Source organism: Eucyclogobius newberryi, unplaced genomic scaffold, assembly GCF_026437365.1.
Source record: "Eucyclogobius newberryi isolate DKJ021-1_F unplaced genomic scaffold, fEucNew1.0.hap1 SCAF_14, whole genome shotgun sequence".
Taxonomy (NCBI): domain Eukaryota; kingdom Metazoa; phylum Chordata; class Actinopteri; order Gobiiformes; family Gobiidae; genus Eucyclogobius; species Eucyclogobius newberryi.
The window spans coordinates 34735516-34758750 of NW_027315768.1; the positions used below are offsets into that span (position 1 = coordinate 34735516).

Genomic DNA, 23235 nt, shown 5'->3' on the forward strand with positions numbered 1-23235 from the left:
TACGTTGGTGACCCGGCCCCGTTACGTTGGTGACCCGGCCCCGTTACGTTGGTGACCCGGCCCCGTTACGTTGGTGACCCGGCCCCGTTACGTTGGTGACCCGGCCCCGTTACGTTGGTGACCCGGCCCCGTTACGTTGGTGACCCGGCCCCGTTACGTTGGTGACCCGGCCCCGTTACGTTGGTGACCCGGCCCCGTTACGTTGGTGACCCGGCCCTGTTACGTTGGTGACCCGGCCCTGTTACGTTGGTGACCCGGCCCGTTCTGGTACCTGAGCAGAGCGTTGATGGGGACCTTCTTCCAGGGAATGCTCTGCTTTAACATGTCGTTGGAGAAAGACGGGAGGCTGAAGAGCGACTGCAGGATGGCGTTCATGTAGCACGTGTTTCCCAGGTTTGAGAATCTGTCCAAAGACGCAACAAACAAACTCTGAAGACAATACAGACAATAAAATACAAGAGCTAATTTAAGTCACTGACACGATGATCCTAAAGCACGATCGTACCTAAAACGATTCTAAAATGTACAATATTGTAACAAACATGAGCTCCAATAAATAAATAAATAGCAAAAGGAACATTAAAGTATGTTTGTCTCGATAATGAGTCAAACCAGTTATTTATTCAATGGTCTACGGCTCAAATCTTATCACGTAGAAACAAAACAGAACGTCCTTCACCATCCAACATTTATTAAACGATATGATGATATAGTAATTATCAGGGCTGCAACGATGAATCAACAGTAACAAATAAGTTGTATTTTGTACGAATTTTTTCACCAAAATGTCGAATAAAGTATTTCAGATTTTCATCAATAAGACACTTTAGTTGTAAATAGTCTTTCTAGAAGCTTCCGGTCGCCACATTCTGACCTGTATTTGGTGGAAATGCATGTTTCATTGGGCGAGTGCTAAACTAAGGGTCAGTGGGATGTTTTTACCCCTGCAGAGGCGGCTGCGGCTGGGCCAGAGTGGTCGGTCTCTGCTTGTTCCAGCCGCCGTAGTCCAGAGACGGTCGGACCTTTTTGAACGGCGTCGAGTGATTGGGCAGCAGGAGACTTCTCTTGACCGACGACGACTGCGGCGTGGACGATGGTCTGGAGAACACGCACCAAAACAAGGTTCAACGCTCTGATCGAAAGTGGGACTAAAGCGGGTCTAAAGCGGGACTAAACAGGGCTAAAGCGGGTCTAAAGCGGGTCTAAAGCGGGAGTAAAGCGGGACTAAAGCGGGACTAAACAGGGCTAAAGCGGGTCTAAAGCGGGAGTAAAGCGGGACTAAACAGGGCTAAAGCGGGTCTAAAGCGGGTCTAAAGCGGGACTAAACAGGGCTAAAGCGGGTCTAAAGCGGGTCTAAAGCGGGAGTAAAGCGGGACTAAAGCGGGACTAAACAGGGCTAAAGCGGGTCTAAAGCGGGAGTAAAGCGGGACTAAACAGGGCTAAAGCGGGTCTAAAGCGGGTCTAAAGCGGGACTAAAGCGGGACTAAAGCGGGTCTAAAGCGGGACTAAAGCGGGTCTAAAGCAGGACTAAAGCAGGACTAAAGCAGGACTAAAGCAGGACTAAAGCAGGTCTAAAGCAGGTCTAAAGCAGGACTAAAGCGGGTCTAAAGCGGGTCTAAAGCAGGACTAAAGCAGGACTAAAGCAGGACTAAAGCAGGACTAAAGCAGGACTAAAGCAGGTCTAAAGCATTAATTTATCTGAGACATAATCTGTGCAAACATCCAGCGTTTGTTTGCGTAATTGCCGTTCTCTGTCATTGTTCAGTTTATAAAAGAAAACACTGCACGCGATTGAAAGGACTTGACCTGCACTCTTGACCTTTGACACTCTTGACCTTTGACACCTTCTGTGCGAGCGTTTTGTTTATTCCAATCGTGATTCTAAAGCGTCGTCCTTCATCGTCGTAAAGTCCTCGACGATTAAACTGGCCCGGCCTAAAAGGACATGTGGAATAACCGTGGTTACTCACCGGTCGAGGAAGGAGTGGCTCTGGCCGTAGTCCTTGGTTACCGATCTGCTTCCATAGAAAGACGTCCGCTGGAGAGGAGTCGAGCCCAGAGACGCTGAAAACAAGACCACGTTTCAGGTTCTCGAGTTTATGATAATTCTGATCATTTATTATCCAGGTTTAAATGTACGACTTTTTTTGTCAAAGCCAACGCCATCACAGCAATAAAACTTTAACTTTAAAAAGGAAAGGAGACATTTAAACCCTAATATTAATTAACAAAACTACAAAATATATTTAGACATTACCTGTCATTTTAAACGGGACTAAAATATTGCCATTGTCAGACTTTTTATGTGGATTTTAAAGCAAAATTAAAATGCCCAAGTCGTAAAATATAAAACCAAAAAAATATTCTGACAACAAATACTTTATTTTCCGGACTATAAGCCGCACCTTTTTTCACAGTTTTGGCCGACTTTGGTGCGACTTATACGTGATATTATTTGGTATTTTCGCACTGGTCCGGAAAATACTGTATAAGAAACTAAGGACATTATAAAATCTATGTCTTTTGTAGAATTTGATGCTTTTAAGGCTTAGATTTCAACGTGTTAATACTGTAACAGACAACATGGTGGCGCTGTCGTGCACGTGCAGACTAAAGCGACTTTACCAGAGCTTCTGTTTTCCTCCTGCTGCTTCAGTTTGTCTTTGTAGCTCTGCAGAAACTTCCTGGACGGATCTGAAGTGGCCTTGTTGTTGCTGAAAGAAAAAGATCACAAACATGAGGCGTAATCTTATCGCTCGACCCGGTTCAGAAATCTCTTCCCCCTCGTCGCTGCGGCAACAAAATCTGATTATTCTTAGTTGAACCGCTAAAGCTTTCATCATACTCTGTGTTGTGTTGTTTGCGTGTCGTTAAAAGGACAAATATTGCGCATGATTTCTATTGTCATTGGGCTTTAAACCTGCTCTTGAGTCACTTTAGTTTAGCCTCAAGTTTTAGAACAAACAAAAACAAGGTTTAAAAACAAAAACACACAAAAAGAGTTTAAAAAAAAACACAAAAAAAAAAAAAAAAACGCACAAAAAGTAAAAAAAAAAAAAAAAAAACACTACTGGCTGCAGAGGGAATTACATTTTAGAGAAACTGTTGTACACATTAAGAGTCTGGATGTGATTTCTGGAGTGATTAAAACAGCGGAAGATTCTCAGAGCCGCGTCACAGGTAGAATATGACATCACACATCGAGGAGATTCAGAACGGAGTGTTTCTGAGGCTCAGAGGGGAGAGGACTTTGAGTGAATGAAGCTGAACGTGCTCCAGCAGAGTTTGTGACGAGGAACAGTGCGAGAACAAGGTTAGGAGAGAGAAAAGTACATTTAGCATAATATGTGTCCTTTAAATCGACTTCCAGAAATCAGACAATAATCAGATTTTGGTTTGTGAATATTACGTGCATTTCATTTGTTGTTGTTGTTGTCGTCGTTGTTTACCTGGACGAGTCGTTTTCTTTGGGATAGTCTTCGGTCAGGTCACTTTCAGAGTTCATGAGCCTCTTTCTCCTTTCGCTCCTGGAAACCGTGCACAAACATGGAATTACAATTATTGCAGTACAAACCAGGTATACGGAAAAAAAACAATTATTTGTTGTATAATATTGCAGAATAGTGTTTTAAACTGGGCGTATACTGCGAGGGCACTCATCGTTAATCAGGTGCTTAAAATAGCACAGTATTGTAACTGTTATAACTATAGGGGAGACAGACCCCGGAGAGCACGCGTCTCATTAATATGCGTGAACACGTTAACGATCCGCTCACTGATTGCGATGCGCGGAAGTAAAAACGTTTCCGACGATTACGACGAGAAGAGCATTCAGCGCCGTCGTTACCTGTTCTCGGACAGAGGCCGTGTGGGCGTGGCCACCGCGCGGCTCGGGCTGCCCAGGGGCTTACGGGGGGCGGAGTCTTCTCTGCCCTCTGAGCTCTGACGCCGAGGAGTCGTCTGGGGGAGAGGGAAAGAGAAGGTCAGAGGAGCAGAGGAGGAAGAGAAGAGGAGGAGGAGGAGGAGGAGGAGGAGGAGGAGGAAATGATGGAGGTGTCTCACCTGTCTCTCTCCTGGAGAGGTGGAGTCGTTCTTCACAGGTCGGTTGCTCAGGACGCTGAAGTTTGCGCTTCCATAAGAAGTTTTTAAAACTACAAACAAACATGAGATTCACGGTAAATACACTTCCCCCAATGTCAATATCATTTATTAAAACTTTTACATTTAAATTAAAGGTTGAATGGACGATTTTTTTGACCCAAATCTAAGTCTTATTTCCTCGTGGCGTGGACGGCCGATTAGTCCTGCCACGTATCAATCATAAAACGCACCTACCGCTCACCTGCAGCCGCGTGCGGCTCGTCCCCACGAGCAGCACATTTCCGCGTGTCTAAGCGCATTGATCTATCATAATATAGTTCCCTCAGTGTACGGGACAAAATGAAGACTGAGAAAGACAGTTCGAGCTGACTCTGAAGAGACAGAAATCTACGGGAGATCAGAGATGCAATACGATCCGTCACGTTAAAAACAAACGCACGTGTGTGTTGTATCAGTCCACAAGGGGGAGTGGCATGTGCACGGGGGAGTGGCATGTGCACGGGAGGGTGGCATGTGCACTTCCACCTGAGTTCTTAAATCGCAGAAAAATCATCCATTGCGCCTTTAAAGTATATTGTCAAATGTTGTGCGCGCGTTTGTTTGTCTATTTTTGTCCCTTCAAATGACAATAATCATAATAATACTCAGATTTATCTGCTAAATAACAATAACCTGAACATAAAAGATAAACTGAGTGGGAGGCGGCCTCATCTAAACATAAATGATGGACAGAGTGGGAGGCGGCCTCATCTAAACATAAATGATGGACAGAGTGGGAGGCGGCCTCATCTAAACATAAATGATGGACAGAGTGGGAGGCGGCCTCATCTAAACATAAATGATGGACAGAGTGGGAGGCGGCCTCATCTAAACATAAATGATGGACAGAGTGGGAGGCGGCCTCATCTAAACATAAATGATAGACAGAGTGGGAGGCGGCCTCATCTAAACATAAATGATAGACAGAGTGGGAGGCGGCCTCATCTAAACATAAATGATAGACAGAGTGGGAGGCGGCCTCATCTAAACATAAATGATGGACAGAGTGGGAGGCGGCCTCATCTAAACATAAATGATGGACAGAGTGGGAGGCGGCCTCATCTAAACATAAATGATGGACAGAGTGGGAGGCGGCCTCATCTAAATATAAATGATGGACAGAGTGGGAGGCGGCCTCATCTAAACATAAATGATGGACAGAGTGGGAGGCGGCCTCATCTAAACATAAATGATGGACAGAGTGGGAGGCGGCCTCATCTAAACATAAATGATGGACAGAGTGGGAGGCGGCCTCATCTAAACATAAATGAGAGACAGAGTGGGAGGCGGCCTCATCTAAACATAAATGATGGACAGAGTGGGAGGCGGCCTCATCTAAACATAAATGATAGACAGAGTGGGAGGCGGCCTCATCTAAACATAAATGATAGACAGAGTGGGAGGCGGCCTCATCTAAACATAAATGATAGACAGAGTGGGAGGCGGCCTCATCTAAACATAAATGATGGACAGAGTGGGAGGCGGCCTCATCTAAACATAAATGATGGACAGAGTGGGAGGCGGCCTCATCTAAACATAAATGATGGACAGAGTGGGAGGCGGCCTCATCTAAATATAAATGATGGACAGAGTGGGAGGCGGCCTCATCTAAACATAAATGATGGACAGAGTGGGAGGCGGCCTCATCTAAACATAAATGATGGACAGAGTGGGAGGCGGCCTCATCTAAACATAAATGATGGACAGAGTGGGAGGCGGCCTCATCTAAACATAAATGAGAGACAGAGTGGGAGGCGGCCTCATCTAAACATAAATGATGGACAGAGTGGGAGGCGGCCTCATCTAAACATAAATGATGGACAGAGTGGGAGGCGGCCTCATCTAAACATAAATGATGGACAGAGTGGGAGGCGGCCTCATCTAAACATAAATGATAGACAGAGTGGGAGGCGGCCTCATCTAAACATAAATGATAGACAGAGTGGGAGGCGGCCTCATCTAAACATAAATGATAGACAGAGTGGGAGGCGGCCTCATCTAAACATAAATGATAGACAGAGTGGGAGGCGGCCTCATCTAAACATAAATGATGGACAGAGTGGGAGGCGGCCTCACCGGGTTTGCCGAGCTTGAGTTTTTCCAGATAATCTTTGGTTTTCTGGGCCAGAGTCAGAGGCAGTTTGTCCAGAAAGATGACACTGTTGTCCTTCAGCGTGAGCGTCAGCTTATTCACATGAGGAGCCACTTTCTTCACGTTCTGACTCAGCTACAAACAAACAAACAAACATCTTCAAATACACTGCAGGAAAACTCAAAACACTAGATTCAAAAAATGAAAACTCAAAGAGGCCTCGAATTCCTCACGTTTAGCCGCAGGAAAAACTGAATTATCGGATTATTTTGCATCTTTTGTTCAAGGTTTTAAGTCATTGTGCAAATATAACGAGTCGTAAGAGTTTTCAAAAGTATTAAAATGACAATACTGACACTAGAAAGGACACAGTGTGACATTTGCAGAATCGTTTGGCTCTAAGATCAAAAAGATGTGCAGTGTAGTTTCAAAATAAAAGCTTGATATTGTGGTATAGTGGCCACAGTCACACATGACTCTCTTCAGGACTTGACTTGGCGCTCCATCTACTGGCAGCAGAGGGAATCGCCTCGACACGCTACTGTGAGCGCACGGTTGTGATGAGTTAAAAACAGCACATGAAACCTCCAGATCTTTGACGATGCTCGGGGGAGGGGCAGAGAAGACGAGCTCGTTAACGGTGATGTCACGACGATTATTCACAATTATAAATGAGACGGCGTGGAAACTCATCCAACACGTCACTATTTCTCAGGTTTGTGAGCAGCTCCATTCCTCTAGAGTGAATTAAACCCACTTGAATTTTGCTTCTAAAATTGTCACCATTAAAAGGTTGAATGGACGATTTTTTGGACCAAAATCTAAGTCTTATTTCCTCGTGGCGTGGACTGCCGATTAGTCCTGCCACGTATCAATCATAAAACGCACCTACCGCTCACCTGCAGCCGCATGTGTGTCTAAGCGGATGGATCTATCATAATATAGTTCCCTCAGTGTACGGGACAAAATTAGGAGTGAGAAGGACAGTTCGAGCTGACTCAGAAGAGACTGAAATCTACGGGAGACGAGAGGCGATGCGCTCCGTCGCACTAATAAACAAACGCATGTGTGTGTTGTATCAGTCCACACGGGGGAGTGGCATGTGCACGGGGGAGTGGCATGTGCACTTCCGCCTGCGTTCTCAAATTGCCGAAAAATCGTCCATTGCGCCTTTAATATTATTATTTTTTTCTAACTATGAATTTAATTAAACGCTCTTAATTTTGCTTCTAAAGTTGTCACCATAATTTTTTTTTCAAAATAAATGTTTGAGGATTTGGAATCAAATCTTGACTCATGGCAGGTTCAGATGAAGGATTTTCACTTGTGCAGCAGCAGCTGCTAAACAATCCGTTAATTTTTCCAAATTTGTTTAGCAATTTGATAATTGCATAGCAAAACACAAAAGTGACTAACAATCAATATTTTCCATTGATGTAACAAGATTATTTATTTCAAATGTATTTGTAAACGTTCCATCTTTTAAACACTTTTTAAAGATTTTTTCAAAATAAAACAGAAAACTTGCAAATAAAATTAGTTGTTGAAGATATGAATCAACACAAAGTTAGATTAACTTATTTACAACTTTCTTCCACATCATCATCAATCAGATGACTATTTGCAGGAGTCTCATTTACATATTAATTGTCTTTACACTCACAAAAAATATGTATTAAGCTTCTGATGGAAAAATAAATGTTGCTGTGGCAACCATCATGGTGTATTTTATGTGTTATTCAAATAGTACTATTCATTTATTCCAGCTATAAAACATTTACATTTGTGGTTTTGCTATTTGATGACGGTCCCTAAGCACTCCTCTCGGCTCCGGCTGCACATTTGATGACGGTCCCTAAGCACTCCTCTCGGCTCCGGCTGCACTTTCGGATCAGTGTGATTCGCTGCGCCCAAAATACACATCTGATTGTTAAAAACGAGGTTGTGTCACTGCAGTGTAAATATGAGTATTTTGGCTGTGAATGATCTGCAAAGACTTTTGCGTTTAGGAGTTATTGACCTTGGAAGTCTGTAACTGTGACACTAACTGTAACGCACGTGGCTCCTCCCACTTTCAGACTCTCGATCTGAGGCAGCAGCGGGACTCGTCATGTCCACACAGCGTCCACATGTGTCAGGCCGTTGTTGACGATCGATTGACGAGTGATCAGTACTTTTAGGCGCTTTGGTTAAACAACACACAATTGAACGCACATTTTTGTATCGCAAAAGCTGCGATTCAAAAACACTTTTTTCTGACGAATGCATCGCATTTGAGAGAAATTGCCTCGCATTTTGCGATACCGCTTATTCTGAACCCTGCATGGCGACGTAGAATCAGTTCTATGCCCCGTATCGTTTTGAGCGCTTGTCAATAAAGTGGGAGTGACCCGGGGCGGGGCTTGCGCACCTGAAAGGTCTTGGCCGCGCCCCCGCAGTTGAAGCGCAGGCAGAGGCTGGCCTTGTTGTCCTTCTCCTGGATCTCAAACGTTCCCTCCTTCCACTTGGTCGTGCCCAGGTCCAAACTGTTGACGCGGATTTTCACAGGGCCGCTCGCCACTTTGGGCGCCAACGACGTCATCGCCGCGGTTACAGACGGACCGTCCCAACGTAAAGACCTGAAAGAAGACAAGACACGATGACGAAACGAGTCCAGAATGTATAAAACGCTCTTAAAAATGCAACTAACGGTAATTTTAGTCGTGGAGATGATCCATTTATTTATTAATAATCATTTAATTGTTGTAAAAGGTTTATACAGAGTTTGTTTAGTCCAGATGATGTTTACCATGATCAAACTACAGCGTAATATTGTATTTATAGTGGACGAGTCACGATTAGGGCTGCAGCAACTTAAATCCTTTCATCATAAATAATTTAACATTTAAATAATCATCAAATTTAAGTTAAAAAAAAATATTTAAAAATCTTATCACGTGACTTTTGCATTCTAAACATCTAATGGATTAATCTAAAGAAAATTAGATTGCCAAAGTGATCGTTAGTTGTGAAGTCGCCATTATCACTTGATATTGTTCATGAATCAAACAAAATACAGTCGACTAGTTTTTAAATTAAAACAACCATTCATCATTATTCTGCTAAATAAAATAAATAATGATTTGGCAAAGTGTGGTTTCTAGTTTATTCATTTCATAACCAAGAGCCTCAAAAATGGAAGAGAGCCGAGTTTGACCCGTTTCTCTGACTCAAATCCATATTTCCTCGTCAACACGGAGCCAGGAGCGGCTAACGAGAGCCTAACGAGAGGCTAACGAGAGGCTACCGAGAGGCTAACGAGAGGCTAACGAGAGGCTACCGAGAGGCTAACGAGAGGCGAGATGGATTCAAAAGGAGCGCGTCCGACAGCGAGAACTGCTTCTGTCTGAAAACGAAAAATAAACCAATAATAATCACTTTTTAGCCATAAATATGACAGATTACCGTATTTCCCGGATTATAAATCGCACCTTTTTTCAAAGTTTTGGCCGGGGTGCAACTTATACTTTTACTCCTGAGCAACTTATGTGAGATATTATTTGTTATATTCACACTTGCAACTGCATTTCATACTCCAGTGTGACTTATATATGTTTTTCTTCTCTATTATGCATTTTTTTGGCTGGTGCGACTTATACTCCAGAAAATACAGTACTTCACGCACATCTTAAACTGGAGCTGGGCCTTTAAGGAGTTTTACACATCTGCACGAGTACGGCATGATATGATATTGTATTTTAACATCTCTAAAGTCTAAACCACAGTCTCTTTGTGATAAACAAATATTAATGCACGTTTTCTAGAAGTCTCAGACGACGACGACAGAAAAGAGGAAAACATCAGCGCCACGGCAAAAGCCACCGATGGGCGTCGCTAAGCAAAACGCCTCGCCTGACGAGGATCGACTGTTGGAAAAAACATCACGATTCAACGATTTGTTCACACCAAACGACAGCGAAATCGTTTGTTTTCTTTCACATGTCGTTTTGCTCGACTGTTCCTCAAGTTTGTGACCGACTTTAGCAAATTGAGCTTTCAGAAAGACAAAATGATGTTAAACTGACAAAAACACACAAAATGTCTCATTAAAGTAAACTATTTGGACTAGATATTAAAGAAAATAGATTAGATTTTACTTCTAAAATAGTCACAATTGTTATTATTTTATTTGATTATTACTCAGCTATAAAGCATGAAATTAACGCGGTAGATTTTGGCTTTTATTTATTTTTTTATTTAAAAACTCGCACCAAAACGTTTAAACAATGGCCGCCCTCTGGAAGCACGTGACTTTGACACGGCGCATTTGAGCTCTGAATGAACATTAACAGCATAAAACATTATAAAACATGACAATACAACATTTAAATAAGTCGTGCCATTAGTGTCGTGTTTATTTACCACTTTAAAGCAGATGCCAGCGTGAGAAAAGTGTCACAACTACACGGCTTATGACGGCGCTACTACACAACCAGGAGCGTCTGCAGCGCGTTTATTACACGTTTATTACACGTTTATTGCGCGATCGTTCGAACACGCGACGGTCAAACGCGCTCGGGACGCGTCAAAGTGACACAAACTCGCGGGTAAAAAGTCACGCAGTGCGCAACGCGACCGAAACACCGCACGCGGCGCAACTTTTGGGCTCGATTTAGACACATGTGCAAACAACATGCACGTCTTGTATGTTGGACGGGTTTTAACGGGGGTTTGACAGGGTTTCCTGGTCCCGCGAGGGGACGACGCAGCCCGGTTTGCGTCGCATTAGCATCTGAGCCCATTTAACCCCGCGGTAAACGAGCGAAACTGCAGCGCGTTCGCGACTTAGCGGTTCACACGCGCCGACAGCGTCACGTAACCGCACACGAACCCGCAGAAGTTCGGCCGCGCTGACGCTACTTCAGTCGCGTTAAAACGGCTCCGAATCGCCGCGACGACACCGCGCGCGCGCCCGTGTGCAGAATGGATGGACGAGGCCGACGTTAGCACGTTAGCATACGAGCTAATCGCGCTAGCCGCGCTCATTTTAGTGGCAAAAACGGCACGCGTTTGTCGGGGACGCGTCGCTCCGGCCGCTCACCTGTCGTTGCTACGCGGTGGTCTCGACGCTTTCGAGCCGCGGGGGGTTTTCCCGGAGTCACGCGGCGGCAGAGCGCGAGTTTCACCGGCAAAATGCTGCGAGCGCGCGGCTGCCCGTTTGTTGACAGTGGAGCACGACGCCTCACAACACTGCGCGATGATGGCGGGAACCAGCGTTTGCGGCGGAAGTGATGAACGCGCGCGCGATCATGGGAGGCTAGAGGGACTGTCGCCATGGCAACCGACAGTGACTTCCACTTCCAGCAGCCATGTTCTGACTGTACTATTCCAGTCGAGTGGGGTCTTAAAAGTGTGCATGCAAACAAACAAATAAATAAATGAACAAGCAAACAAATACATAAACAAACAAAGAATTAGCAAAAGTGAAGTGGAGCATTTGCTATTTCAATGGAATAACAGCGTTTCACAAAATAAAAAAACACTCAAACATGTGAGGGAAAATTAATATTATTTATTATAACAACATCAACAAACAATTAATATAACAATACAGATGCAAAAACTAAACTAATATTCCACCTTCACCACACCCAAAAAGACAACAAAAACAAACAATAAACTAAAAAAACGAATTAGGTAATATTGAGACGTTGTACATATTTTTTTTTTTTTTAAATAATCCGAAAACAACACCAGTATTTTAATGTGTTTTAGTAGGCCATATATTTCTTTCCAAAATGATTTTATTTATTTATGATAACATGTATTATTATTTTGAATTATTATTTATTCTTTTTTTAATTCTTTTTTTCTGAGTCTGGTTTAAAGATATTTATTAATGTGTTTTATTATCAACGATAGACACTTTTCAATGGAGGCAAAATCCGGATTTTTATGTTTAATCGACAAATAGTATCTACAGATATATCACATACTTTACACATACTTTTTTTAATTATATTTTTTGTGACACTCAAGTACAATTTTAAATAACTATATAACAAATAATTGCAATAGTAAAGGCAAACTAAATGACATTTCTTGGCTGGAAAATAAACATTGTTGATTATTTTTGTTAAAACGACACAAAACCCTTGGCGTTTACATCTGATGTCAGTCATTTAAACGTGATATTGTTGTTTCCATGTGACGTATCGACACATGAAATATCCAGTGCAGTGTCTTTAAGCTGAAGATAAGATAAGATAAGATATTCCTTTATTGTCCCACATGGGGAAATTTCATTGGTGCAACGCAGGTAGATACAGAGGTAGATACAGAAGAACAGATCACTTATAGGAAGTCTGAAAAACACTTTCAGTTGAAGATCTCCTATAAATAAAAACTCCCATAGACAAATAAATAAATACATAAATACCATTGCATGTGATCACGACAGTAATTGCACATGAAGATTAATTTCATAATAGAGAGAAACAATGTGAATGAGTTCCCTTCATTTTCAGGATAAAAATATATAAATAAATGTCAATTCAAGCCTTGTATTAAATTAATTTCTTTAGTAGCATTTAGCTGCTCCTACAATCACAAGATGACCGCCGCAGTTACCACGGTAACAGTATCCATGGTGACTCTAGCCTTCAGGGATGAGCGGTGTTTCCCGTCCAAAATCTCGCACATTCTACAACTTTCTGCACGCGTTTTCCCTCATTAAGTTGTTTAATTGCTCGTATAGTCGAACATATCAAAGAACAAAGATGCTATGTGTGTTAGCATGTAGCGCGAGCTCATAAAGGTGTCTTATGTGGAGAGGAGAAGGGCAAATATTAACATAATTACCCACTCACATAATTCATACATTGTTTTCATATTTATTCTTTCAACGAGAGAAGAAAGAGAAAAGGATAATTAATAATAACATCCCAAATAATAACGCTGTTTTCTAGAATAATACCGGAGGCAATGCAAGATCTCGCGAGATCTCCTGTTATTTATATTCTGAATGGCTCCAATTTGTTGCGTGGACAAAACATTCAATGATTTACTTCTTTTTCAAGCCGCACATTGTTATTCCGACTTAAGGAGTAAAAGTTTAGACCTTTTCGAGTATGTTACGCGTGTGTTTTGTGTTTCTTGTGCTAAAGGACATCGATGTATGTGGACATTTAGCGTGAGTTAGCTGTTAGCCGGAGCAACATCCACAAAAAGTGCCCAAAAAGTGACTTATTTAGCCTTATTTAATCATATTTAACCCGCTCTTACGGTACAAACACTGGGATAATGCTGGCCACGGGAGCTGTAAGTATTTAGCACGAGATAAACGTGATATTTACTCCATTGTATTTGTTTGTAACCACTTAAAACTGATATTATGGTCATGTTATGGTGTGTTATTCAGTCAGTCTGAAGTGTTTTCATCTAATCTTATACTTTACAAGTGTTTGAACGAAAATATTTGCATAAAGTTATGTTATAAACTGGTTTATTTACGTTCCACATTTCTGAATGGAGGGAAAATGTGAATTATGTGTGATTTTAATGCACAGAATTGGATTAGACACAAAATATTAAATAAAATGAAAAAGTTGATTTTTGTTAAATGAAAACCACTCAGAGATACTTGCATTTACTTTGTTCATTCTAGTAGGAGATTATTACTCACACAAAGGCAATTTTTAGGTTTTACTAGACATTATGTGTAAAATATTCATAAAATTGTGTGTCAAGGCGTCTTTACATTCCTTGTATTAGGTAAACGGACATTATTTACTCTGTAAATTCAAAATAGTTGCTTATTTTTTGTTAGAAATGCAAAAAAAAAAACATTTAAATATTTAAGTCTTTTAATCATTGAAATTATTTATAGAATTTCACTTCCTGTTTATATAAAGTGATATATAATGTGTTTCTAGATGAACTTCCTGACAATTTGCAAGGTTTTGGTATAAATACATGAGAATATTAAACTCTGCACAGCATCATCAGCTTTGTAATGACTCAAAGCTTTCTTTTCTGTAACCATGGCGCTGCTGTTGCTCCTCCCCTTCTGTCTGCAGGCTGTGAGTAACGCGTCGGCTCTGGTGCAGGTCGACAGGGAGAAGATTTACCAGTGGATCAACGAGCTGTCGAGTCCAGAGACCAGAGAGAACGCCCTGCTGGAGCTGAGCAAGAAGCGCGAGTCCGTGCCCGACCTGGCGCCCATGCTCTGGCACTCGTGTGGCACCATCGCCGCCCTGCTACAGGTAACCACCGCTGCCACGCCCGGAGCTCGTGCTCTGGCACTCGTGTGGCACCATCGCCGCCCTGCTACAGGTAACCACCGCTGCCACGCCCGGCGCCCGTGCTCTGGCACTCGTGTGGCACCATCGCCGCCCTGCTACAGGTAACCACCGCTGCCACGCCCGGAGCTCGTGCTCTGGCACTCGTGTGGCACCATCGCCGCCCTGCTACAGGTAACCACCGCTGCCACGCCCATGCTCTGGCACTCGTGTGGCACCATCGCCGCCCTGCTACAGGTAACCACCGCTGCCACGCCCGACGCTCGTGCTCTGGCACTCGTGTGGCACCATCGCCGCCCTGCTACAGGTAACCACCGCTGCCACGCCCGGCGCTCGTGCTCTGGCACTCGTGTGGCACCATCGCCGCCCTGCTACACTGCTTCTTCGGTCCAGATCTTGATGCTCTTTTACCCGCACGAGTTGATGCGCTCTTGTGTTTTTATATTTCTTTCTTTTCTTTCTTTCTCAGGAGATCGTGAACATCTACCCGTCCATAAACCCTCCCACGCTCACGGCGCATCAGTCCAACCGAGTGTGCAACGCTCTGGCTCTGCTGCAGTGCGTCGCCTCGCACCCGGAAACACGGTGACTTCCACACGCTTCTGTCCACTTTCACTGGAGTTTACGAGGTCCGCTCGGTCCGCTCGGTCACCCGGGAGAGGTTTTTCATAGTTTCCAGTTTCAAAATGCCGTGATTTCTGGTGCAAGAGTCGAAACAAAGTCCAAAAATGAGTTTAAAATCTAATGCTTTTTACTTTCACCGCCGCACGTCAAGGCTTTTAGCTAGGAATTGAAAACACCCCGTCCAACCGGGGGCTTAAAAAATGTTTGGTCGCGCCTTTCGCGCTCGCGGGAAGGCTATGGAAAGCCAATATGTGTATCACGACATTTTTTCGACGCTTTTACAAAATAAAGCGGCACTTTTACAAAATAAAGCGGCGCTTTTACAAAATAAAGCGGCGCTTTTAACGTAGAAGCAACATGGCGATCTAGAGTGGCGCCCGCCCGCCTCTCGTATCATATTGACTTTCCATACTCTCGCGCCGCCTGCGCGTCTCGGCCGTGCGGATCACACTCTGCCACTTAGGAGCAGCGTATCGCGCCGTAGTTTACATGGTATTTGGCTGTGGAGGTTCGGCATTTTCCAGACCACGGCTCGGCAGCCAATCAGAGCCAAGCACACAAACTTTGTCGACCAATCAGCCCCGGGCGGACTATCGTCAAACCCTTCCAGACCCGATTTAATGATGATATTCCCTTTTCTAAAATGTATTAATAAAAATTACACCCTCCTTGCACTCTATCTAAAAGCCTGCGCACGTCGTTTTTGAACTGGTCGAGTTGGTTTATTTTTGTGCATTTATTAGTTCAAAGCTTTAATCGAAGTACAAATGCCCGAAGAACAGTACTTTTACCTCTGCACGTTGCTATCTTTCCTTTGGCCGGTCTTGACCCCTGTTTGACCCCTGTCTGACCCCTGTTCGACACATTTTTGACCCTTGTTAGTTCCCTCTTTGACCCCTGATTGACCCCTGTTTGACCCCTACAGGTCGGCGTTCCTGGCGGCGCACATCCCGCTCTTCCTGTACCCGTTCCTTCACACCGTGAGCAAGACACGCCCCTTCGAGTACCTGCGCCTCACCAGCCTCGGCGTCATCGGTACGAGCCGCAAACGCCAGAGCCACGCCCGCAGCTCTGACCGTCACGCTTCCCCAGGGTCAAGGGTCAAAGCTCTCACTCACGTTCAGTCCAAATGCTTGTGGATAATAATTACGAGGGTTTTAATGGTTGACTAGAGTTTTACTGCACGTTTGAGACTTTTTAAATAGATTTCAAACTGAATATCGCGTTTATAGACAAATTATTGAAAAAAATCTGAAATAGTTGATTCCTTTTTCCACATTTTGATTGAATAATTGCACAGTTTTTGTTCTAAATTGTCTTTTGGCGTGTGTTTGAGAGTCTGTACAATCGACTTGGCGACTATATATAATAATCGATGACACAAGTTCAGTGATCGTAGATATATTTTGATCATTGTTTGTCGTTATCTGGACTTTTACCTTTATCAGTGAGGCTTTTTTAAATACTTTATCAACAAAATAAAAGGTGAAATGTGACTACTCAAAGCTTCCAGAAAGAGAAAATGTACATATGAAGTGTTTTAACGAGGAAAATCCAAAATAGTTTATTCTTTTTATTGACATTTTGATTGAATAATGCCACTGTTTTTGTTCTAAATTGTCTTTTGGCATGTGTTTGAGAGAATAAAATAATCGACAATACAAGTTCAGTAGTTCATCGTAGTTGTATTTTGATCATCCTCATCTTTATCTGCACAAAAAAAGTAAAAAAAACATGCAAAAACAGCTTTTTATAACAAAAATAGTGGAATTATTAAATCAAAATGTCAAAAAATTCAAACATTAAAACACTTCATTTGTACATTTTCTCTCTCTGGAAGCTTTGAGTCGTCACATTTCACCTTTTATTTTGTTGATAAAGTATTTAAAAAGTCTCTTCTAAAGTATAAATAATCCTTTCCCTCATCGACTGATTAAAGGTAAAAGTCCAGATAACGACAATCGATCCAAACACAACCGCTCGACTCGATCTCGTCTTTTCCGTCGCACTCCATCGTCTTTTTATCCGCTCAGAAAAATAACCTCTAATTGTGATAAACGTGTTTTTTTTTTCCCGACAGGAGCTTTAGTCAAAACGGACGAACAGGAAGTGATCAACTTTCTCCTCACGACGGAGATCATCCCGCTGTGCCTGCGCATCATGGAGTCGGGCAGCGAGCTCTCCAAAACCGTAATGGCCCTTTGATTTCGGGGAAAGTGGGAACGCCGTGTTGAACGAGTCTTTTCCCTCTCTCTCTCCTCAGGTGGCCACGTTCATCCTGCAGAAGATCCTGCTGGACGACACGGGCCTGGCCTACATCTGTCAGACCTACGAGCGCTTCTCGCACGTCGCCATGATCCTGGTACGAGTCCAGAACGACCCCGGAACGTTCCAGCGCTCCATAAATACTGTACTTTCAGTTTCAGGCAGGTGGTTTAAAGGGGACGTATGGCAGGTTTTTATGATCATCTGATTTTGACTTTATTTGGTGTATTTATATGCGTTGTACATGTAAATGATAGTTTTACATCAATCGAGCAGGTATTTGTGGAGAAAAAGTGGAAAGATCGTAAGGTAATGAGAGGAAGTGACATCACACCTCGTTTCAGTCAAAGTATATGCAGTATTTATGTGACCGGATCGTTCCTGCGTTGTGGATTAATTGAGTGGCCACGAGACACGGTTTTATCCGTTTATTCTGGTAAACTGGTAAACAGAAACACAAAAATAAAGTCAAACGTGCCACGAGGCAACTCCAGCCCAGACTAAAAGGGACATAACACAATTAAATCAACACACTACATACAAAACATGAAGGACGACCCGAGGGATGACTGACCTCTTCCCCGCACGGAGAGAACAGAAGGGAAGAGGAAGTCACGTCCATCACATTTATAGGGGGAATATAAGGGAACACACGAAGAAGAAGAAGAAGAAGAAGGGGCTGGAGGACACTGACGGCACAATAAAACAAACACCAGGCATGTTGAACATAATATAAAACAAAATTAATAACGATTTTGTGTGATTATGCAATAATATATGAACTGGTTACATTTACACAAAAGAAACAACTTTTTGACTAAAATAAAGTTGCTCTCATATTTTTATTTGTCAAATTAAACTAAATTGGCAATAGAGGAGTTTTGGCCCAGTGGTTGCTGGGTAATTTCCTAGTGTGATGTCATCAATTACAAACAGGAAGTACAATTAAACACCTATAAAATGATTTTTTTGTGAAATTTTAAATATATTTATCTTAAAGGTCCCATAACATGCAAAATCGACTTTTCAGAGCTTTTAACCTTCTTACATTGCTATTTGTGCTTCATATATGTCCAGAGTGTTTTTGTTATTGATTCCCGCAGTTTTTAGCTACATTACAGACTATCTCCTTTCCTCCAATCTCCAAACTGACGGGGGGTGGCTACAAGACCGCGTCATAACCACAGGCATCTATATTAGATTTATAGATATATCATAGATAGAGATAGAGATAGATGGATAGATCTGTTCTGCGCACGCTGTAGAATTGACACCAGTTTTATTTTGCTCAAAGTAGACTCTTTCTCACTCACTCGCGCACAGCGGCGCACCGCGGAGCTAACAGCTGTGGGGCACACACGCGCTCTTGAGACTACGTCACAGGTGGGCGGGGCACAAACACGTTCTGAGACTACGTCACGGGTGGGCGGGGCACACACACGTTCTGAGACTACGTCACGGGTGGGCGGGGCACACACGCTCTCTGAGACTACGTCACGGGTGGGCGGGGCACACACGCTCTCTGAGACTGTCACGGGTGGGCGGGGCACACACGCTCTCTGAGACTGTCACGGGTTGGGCGGGGGAGCCAGATGGCTCTTCACAAGGGTGGGGGCGAATATCAAACCAAGCCGTTTGCATTTCCGGGTTGGTGAGAGGGTCCAAGGTCTGGGTGATATTTCTTAACTATTATGTTAAGGGTGTTGCACAACACTTATTATTATCAATGATACACTTAGGATAGACTACGAAACGTGAAAAAAAAGCATGTTATGGCACCTTTAACTCCGTTTGAGTTCAATGAGTGGTCCAGCCTGTAGGGGGCGCTGTAAGTACATTTGACTAGAAGCGTTTTACGTTTAGTTTTTGTACTTTCTACTCCACATTTTTCAACTGGACTGAAAAGTAAAGGCATTTTTTGAATTGTTTCTTTAGCACGTTCATGGAGACATCCTGCCCAGTTTGCGTTTCCTTTGGGCAGATTGACAACAGAGGTTAACATGATGTGTCTGTGGAATGTTCTAGATTCCAGAGCAGAGTCGGCTGGAGGCAAAACGAAGTATTTCATAACATAAGTTCAATATGAAACTGAAATCGGATATAAAATGCTAAAGGGTTGAATTTTTACCCTTAAACTCTTGTTGACGTGTTTACTGCGCGGCCTTAACACTGTTGACGTGTTTACTGCGCGGCCTTAACACTGTTGACGTGTTTACTGCGCGGCCTTAACACTGTTGACGTGTTTACTGCGCGGCCTTAACACTGTTGACGTGTTTACTGCGCGGCCTTAACACTGTTGACGTGTTTACTGCGCGGCCTTAACACTGTTGACGTGTTTACTGCGCGGCCTTAACACTGTTGTTGACGTGTTTACTGCGCGGCCTTAACACTGTTGTTGACGTGTTTACTGCGCGGCCTTAACACTGTTGACGTGTTTACTGCGCGGCCTTAACACTGTTGTTGATGTGTTCACTGCGCGGCCTTAACACTGTTGTTGACGTGTTTACTGCGCGGCCTTAACACTGTTGACGTGTTTACGGCGCGGCCTTAACACTGTTGTTGATGTGTTCACTGCGCGGCCTTAACACTGTTGTTGACGTGTTTACTGCGCGGCCTTAACACTGTTGACGTGTTTACGGCGCAGCCTTAACACTGTTGTTGATGTGTTCACTGCGCGGCCTTAACACTGTTGTTGACGTGTTTACTGCGCGGCCTTAACACTGTTGACGTGTTTACGGCGCGGCCTTAACACTGTTGTTGATGTGTTCACTGCGCGGCCTTAACACTGTTGTTGACGTGTTTACTGCGCTGCCTTAACACTGTTGTTTATTGTTTGTTTCAGGGTAAAATGGTGCTGCAGCTTTCGAAAGAACCCTCGGCTCGTCTGCTCAAACACGTCGTCCGCTGTTACCTCCGACTCTCCGATAATCTCAGGTGAACGACACTTCACCACAGCAGACGCTAGAGGGCGCTAAAAACACACTTGCAGATAAAAGCAGACGCTAGAGGGCGCTAAAAACACACGCGCAGATAAAAGCAGACGCTAGAGGGCGCTAAAAACACACTCGCAGATAAAAGCAGATGCTAGAGGGCGCTAAAAACACACTCGCAGATAAAAGCAGATGCTAGAGGGCGCTAAAAACACACTTGCAGATAAAAGCAGACGCTAGAGGGCGCTAAAAACACACGCGCAGATAAAAGCAGACGCTAGAGGGCGCTAAAAACACACGCGCAGATAAAAGCAGACGCTAGAGGGCGCTAAAAACACGCGCAGATAAAGCAGACGCTAGAGGGCGCTAAAGACACACGTGCAGATAAAGCAGACGCTAGAGGGCGCTAAAGACACACTTACAGATAAAAGCAGACGCTAGAGGGCGCTAAAGACACGTGCAGATAAAGCAGACGCTAGAGGGCGCTAAAGACACGTGCAGATAAAGCAGACGCTAGAGGGCATTAAAGACACTCGCACGCGCAGATAAAGCAGACGCTAGAGGGCGCTAAAGACACATGCAGACAAAAGCAGACGCTAGAGTGCGCTAAAGACACGTGCAGATAAAGCAGACGCTAGAGGGCGCTAAAGACGCGTGCAGATAAAGCAGACGCTAGAGAGCGCTAAAGACACGTGCAGATAAAGCAGACGCTAGAGGGCATTAAAGACATTCGCACGCGCAGATAAAGCAGACGCTAGAGAGCGCTAAAGACACGTGCAGATAAAGCAGACGCTAGAGGGCATTAAAGACATTCGCACGCGCAGATAAAGCAGACGCTAGAGGGCGCTAAAGACGCGTGCAGATAAAGCAGACGCTAGAGGGCATTAAAGACACTCGCACGCGCAGATAAAGCAGACGCTAGAGGGCGCTAAAGACACTCGCACAGATAAAAATAGACACCACGTTCTGCCTCCTCCAGTTTGTCCGTGTTAAGTCCATCAGTGTTAATAATGCAGAAGAGGAAAGTGCACATCTCGAGTAAAAGTTTAACGACGTGCAGTGCAGTCATTTAAAGTTTGTGAAGACATTTGAGCGATAGAAAAGTCATGAGTAAATCGGTGTGTAAACGAGCCTGTTCTTCCCCCCCGAGCAGAGCCAGAGAGGCGCTGCGTCAGTGTCTGCCCGACCAGCTCAAAGACGCAACGTTCGCACACGTCCTGAAAGACGACATGACCACCAAGAGATGGCTCGCTCAGCTCGTCAAGAACCTGCAGGAGGGACAGGTGACGGACCCCAGGGGGATCTCGCTCGCTCCCCCGCAGTGACGCCCCCCCGCAGTGACGCTTCCTCCCCCCCGCAGTGACGCTTCCTCCCCCCCGCAGTGACGCTGCCTCCCCCCCTGCAGTGACGCCCCCCCTGCAGTGACACCCCCCCCGCAGTGACACCCCCCCCGCAGTGACGCCGCTCCTCGCAGTGACGCTGCCCCCCCTGCAGTGACGCCGCCCCCCCTGCAGTGACGCCGCCCCCCCCTGCCGTGACGCCCCCCCCGCCGTGACGCCGCCCCCCTGCAGTGACGCCCCCTGCAGTGACGCCCCCCGCCGTGACGCCGCCCCCCTGCAGTGAAGCCCCCCGCAGTGACGCCCCCCCTGCAGTGACGCCGCCGCCCCCCCTGCAGTGACGCCCCCCCCTGCAGTGACGCCCCCCCCGCCGTGACGCCGCCCCCCTGCAGTGACGACGCCCCCCTGCAGTGACCCCCCCCCCGCAGTGACGCCGCCTCCCCCCCTGCAGTGACGCCGCCGCCCCCCCTGCAGTGACGCCCCCCCCTGCAGTGACGCCCCCCCTGCAGTGACGCCCCCCCCCTGCAGTGACGCCCCCCCCGCCGTGACGCCGCCCCCCTGCAGTGACGCCCCCTGCAGTGACGACGCCCCCCTGCAGTGACCCCCCCCCCCCGCAGTGACGCCGCCTCCCCCGCAGTGACGCCCCCCGCAGTGACGCCGCCCCCCCCTGCAGTGACGCCCCCCGCAGTGATCCCCCCGAGCACCGCACGCGACAAAAACGCATCTGCACGAGTTTAAACGACTCAAAATATGAACGGTTTGTGCAGGATTTTTAAATGATTTAGTGCATCTGATACTAAACTGTTCATGTAAAGTGTCTGGTTGTGTCTAACTGGGTCTAAACTGGGTCTAAACTGGGTCTTAACTGGGTCTAAACTAAACCGGGTCTAAACCGGGTCTAAACCGGGTCTAAACAAGGTCTAAACCGGGTCTAAACAAGGTCTAAACCGGGTCTAAACCGGGTCTAAACCGGGTCTAAACCGGGTCTAAACAAGGTCTAAACCGGGTCTAAACAAGGTCTAAACTGGGTCTAAAACGGGACTTAACCAGGTCTAAACCAGAACTAAACCAGGTCTAAATCAGGACTAAAAAAGGTCTAAACCGGGACTTAACCAGGTCTAAAAAAGGTCTACATCATTGATCCTTCTGTTCCCAGAGGGAGATAAATCGTGCCTTAACCACAGTTTTAGAAACACTGGTTTGGTCGACTCTAGAAAATAATCGTTGCAATGTTTGTGTTTTGATCATTACTAATCGTTATCTGGACTGAACCCACTCAAAAACAGGTCTTTTCACATGTGTTTTAACAAAGACGGCAACAGAATGAATCCTCTTTACTAATTAATTGCCATGTTTAAGGAATAAAAACCTTAAATAATTTGGCAAATGGTTAGGTTTTGTATGTTGAATTCACAATTTCCTCACTGTGCCGTCAAGTAAATGAAAAAACATGTCACGGAACCAGAAATGATTTCCATTTACTTAAAAAAACGACCTAAATTAAGAATCATATTTTGAATTTGAGTCGTTTTAACTCCATGTCTATGTTATTTTCCGCACGCTGTGGC

At 44.8% G+C, this 23235-nt stretch overlaps 3 protein-coding genes across 3 annotated transcripts in view; 2 read left to right on the forward strand and 1 right to left on the reverse strand.

Annotated features, from left to right (window-relative positions):
- Positions 1–11430, reverse strand: part of usp37 (ubiquitin specific peptidase 37) — a 30168-nt gene extending 18738 nt beyond the window's left edge. Inside the window, exons 1-10 of the mRNA XM_072445302.1 lie at positions 11313–11430; positions 8643–8850; positions 6217–6367; positions 4063–4151; positions 3848–3960; positions 3450–3527; positions 2626–2714; positions 1971–2064; positions 943–1098; positions 272–403 (exon numbers count right to left, since the gene is read on the reverse strand). Coding sequence (XP_072301403.1) covers positions 272–403; positions 943–1098; positions 1971–2064; positions 2626–2714; positions 3450–3527; positions 3848–3960; positions 4063–4151; positions 6217–6367; positions 8643–8813 — 1073 coding nt within the window. The 5' untranslated portion in view covers positions 8814–8850; positions 11313–11430. The remainder of the gene's footprint in view (positions 1–271; positions 404–942; positions 1099–1970; positions 2065–2625; positions 2715–3449; positions 3528–3847; positions 3961–4062; positions 4152–6216; positions 6368–8642; positions 8851–11312) is intronic.
- The window catches only part of LOC140360017 (E3 ubiquitin/ISG15 ligase TRIM25-like), a 246013-nt gene that overhangs the window by 121277 nt on the left and 101501 nt on the right, over positions 1–23235 (forward strand). The window lies entirely within an intron of this gene.
- Positions 13450–21680, forward strand: LOC140359234 (CCR4-NOT transcription complex subunit 9-like). Its single transcript, XM_072444097.1, has 8 exons — positions 13450–13531; positions 14290–14475; positions 14981–15096; positions 16061–16170; positions 17216–17325; positions 17399–17497; positions 20243–20334; positions 21484–21680. The coding sequence occupies exons 1-8, from the start codon at positions 13514–13516 to the stop codon at positions 21653–21655; spliced, it is 903 nt and encodes a 300-aa protein (XP_072300198.1). The 5' UTR covers positions 13450–13513; the 3' UTR covers positions 21656–21680.

Coding starts and splice junctions, on each gene's coding strand:
- LOC140359234 (XM_072444097.1), top strand. Junction 16,171..17,215: donor CACCAGCCTCGGCGTCATCG/GTACGAGCCGCA, acceptor TTTTCCCGACAG/GAGCTTTAGTCAAAACGGAC. Junction 20,335..21,483: donor CGACTCTCCGATAATCTCAG/GTGAACGACACT, acceptor CCCCCCGAGCAG/AGCCAGAGAGGCGCTGCGTC.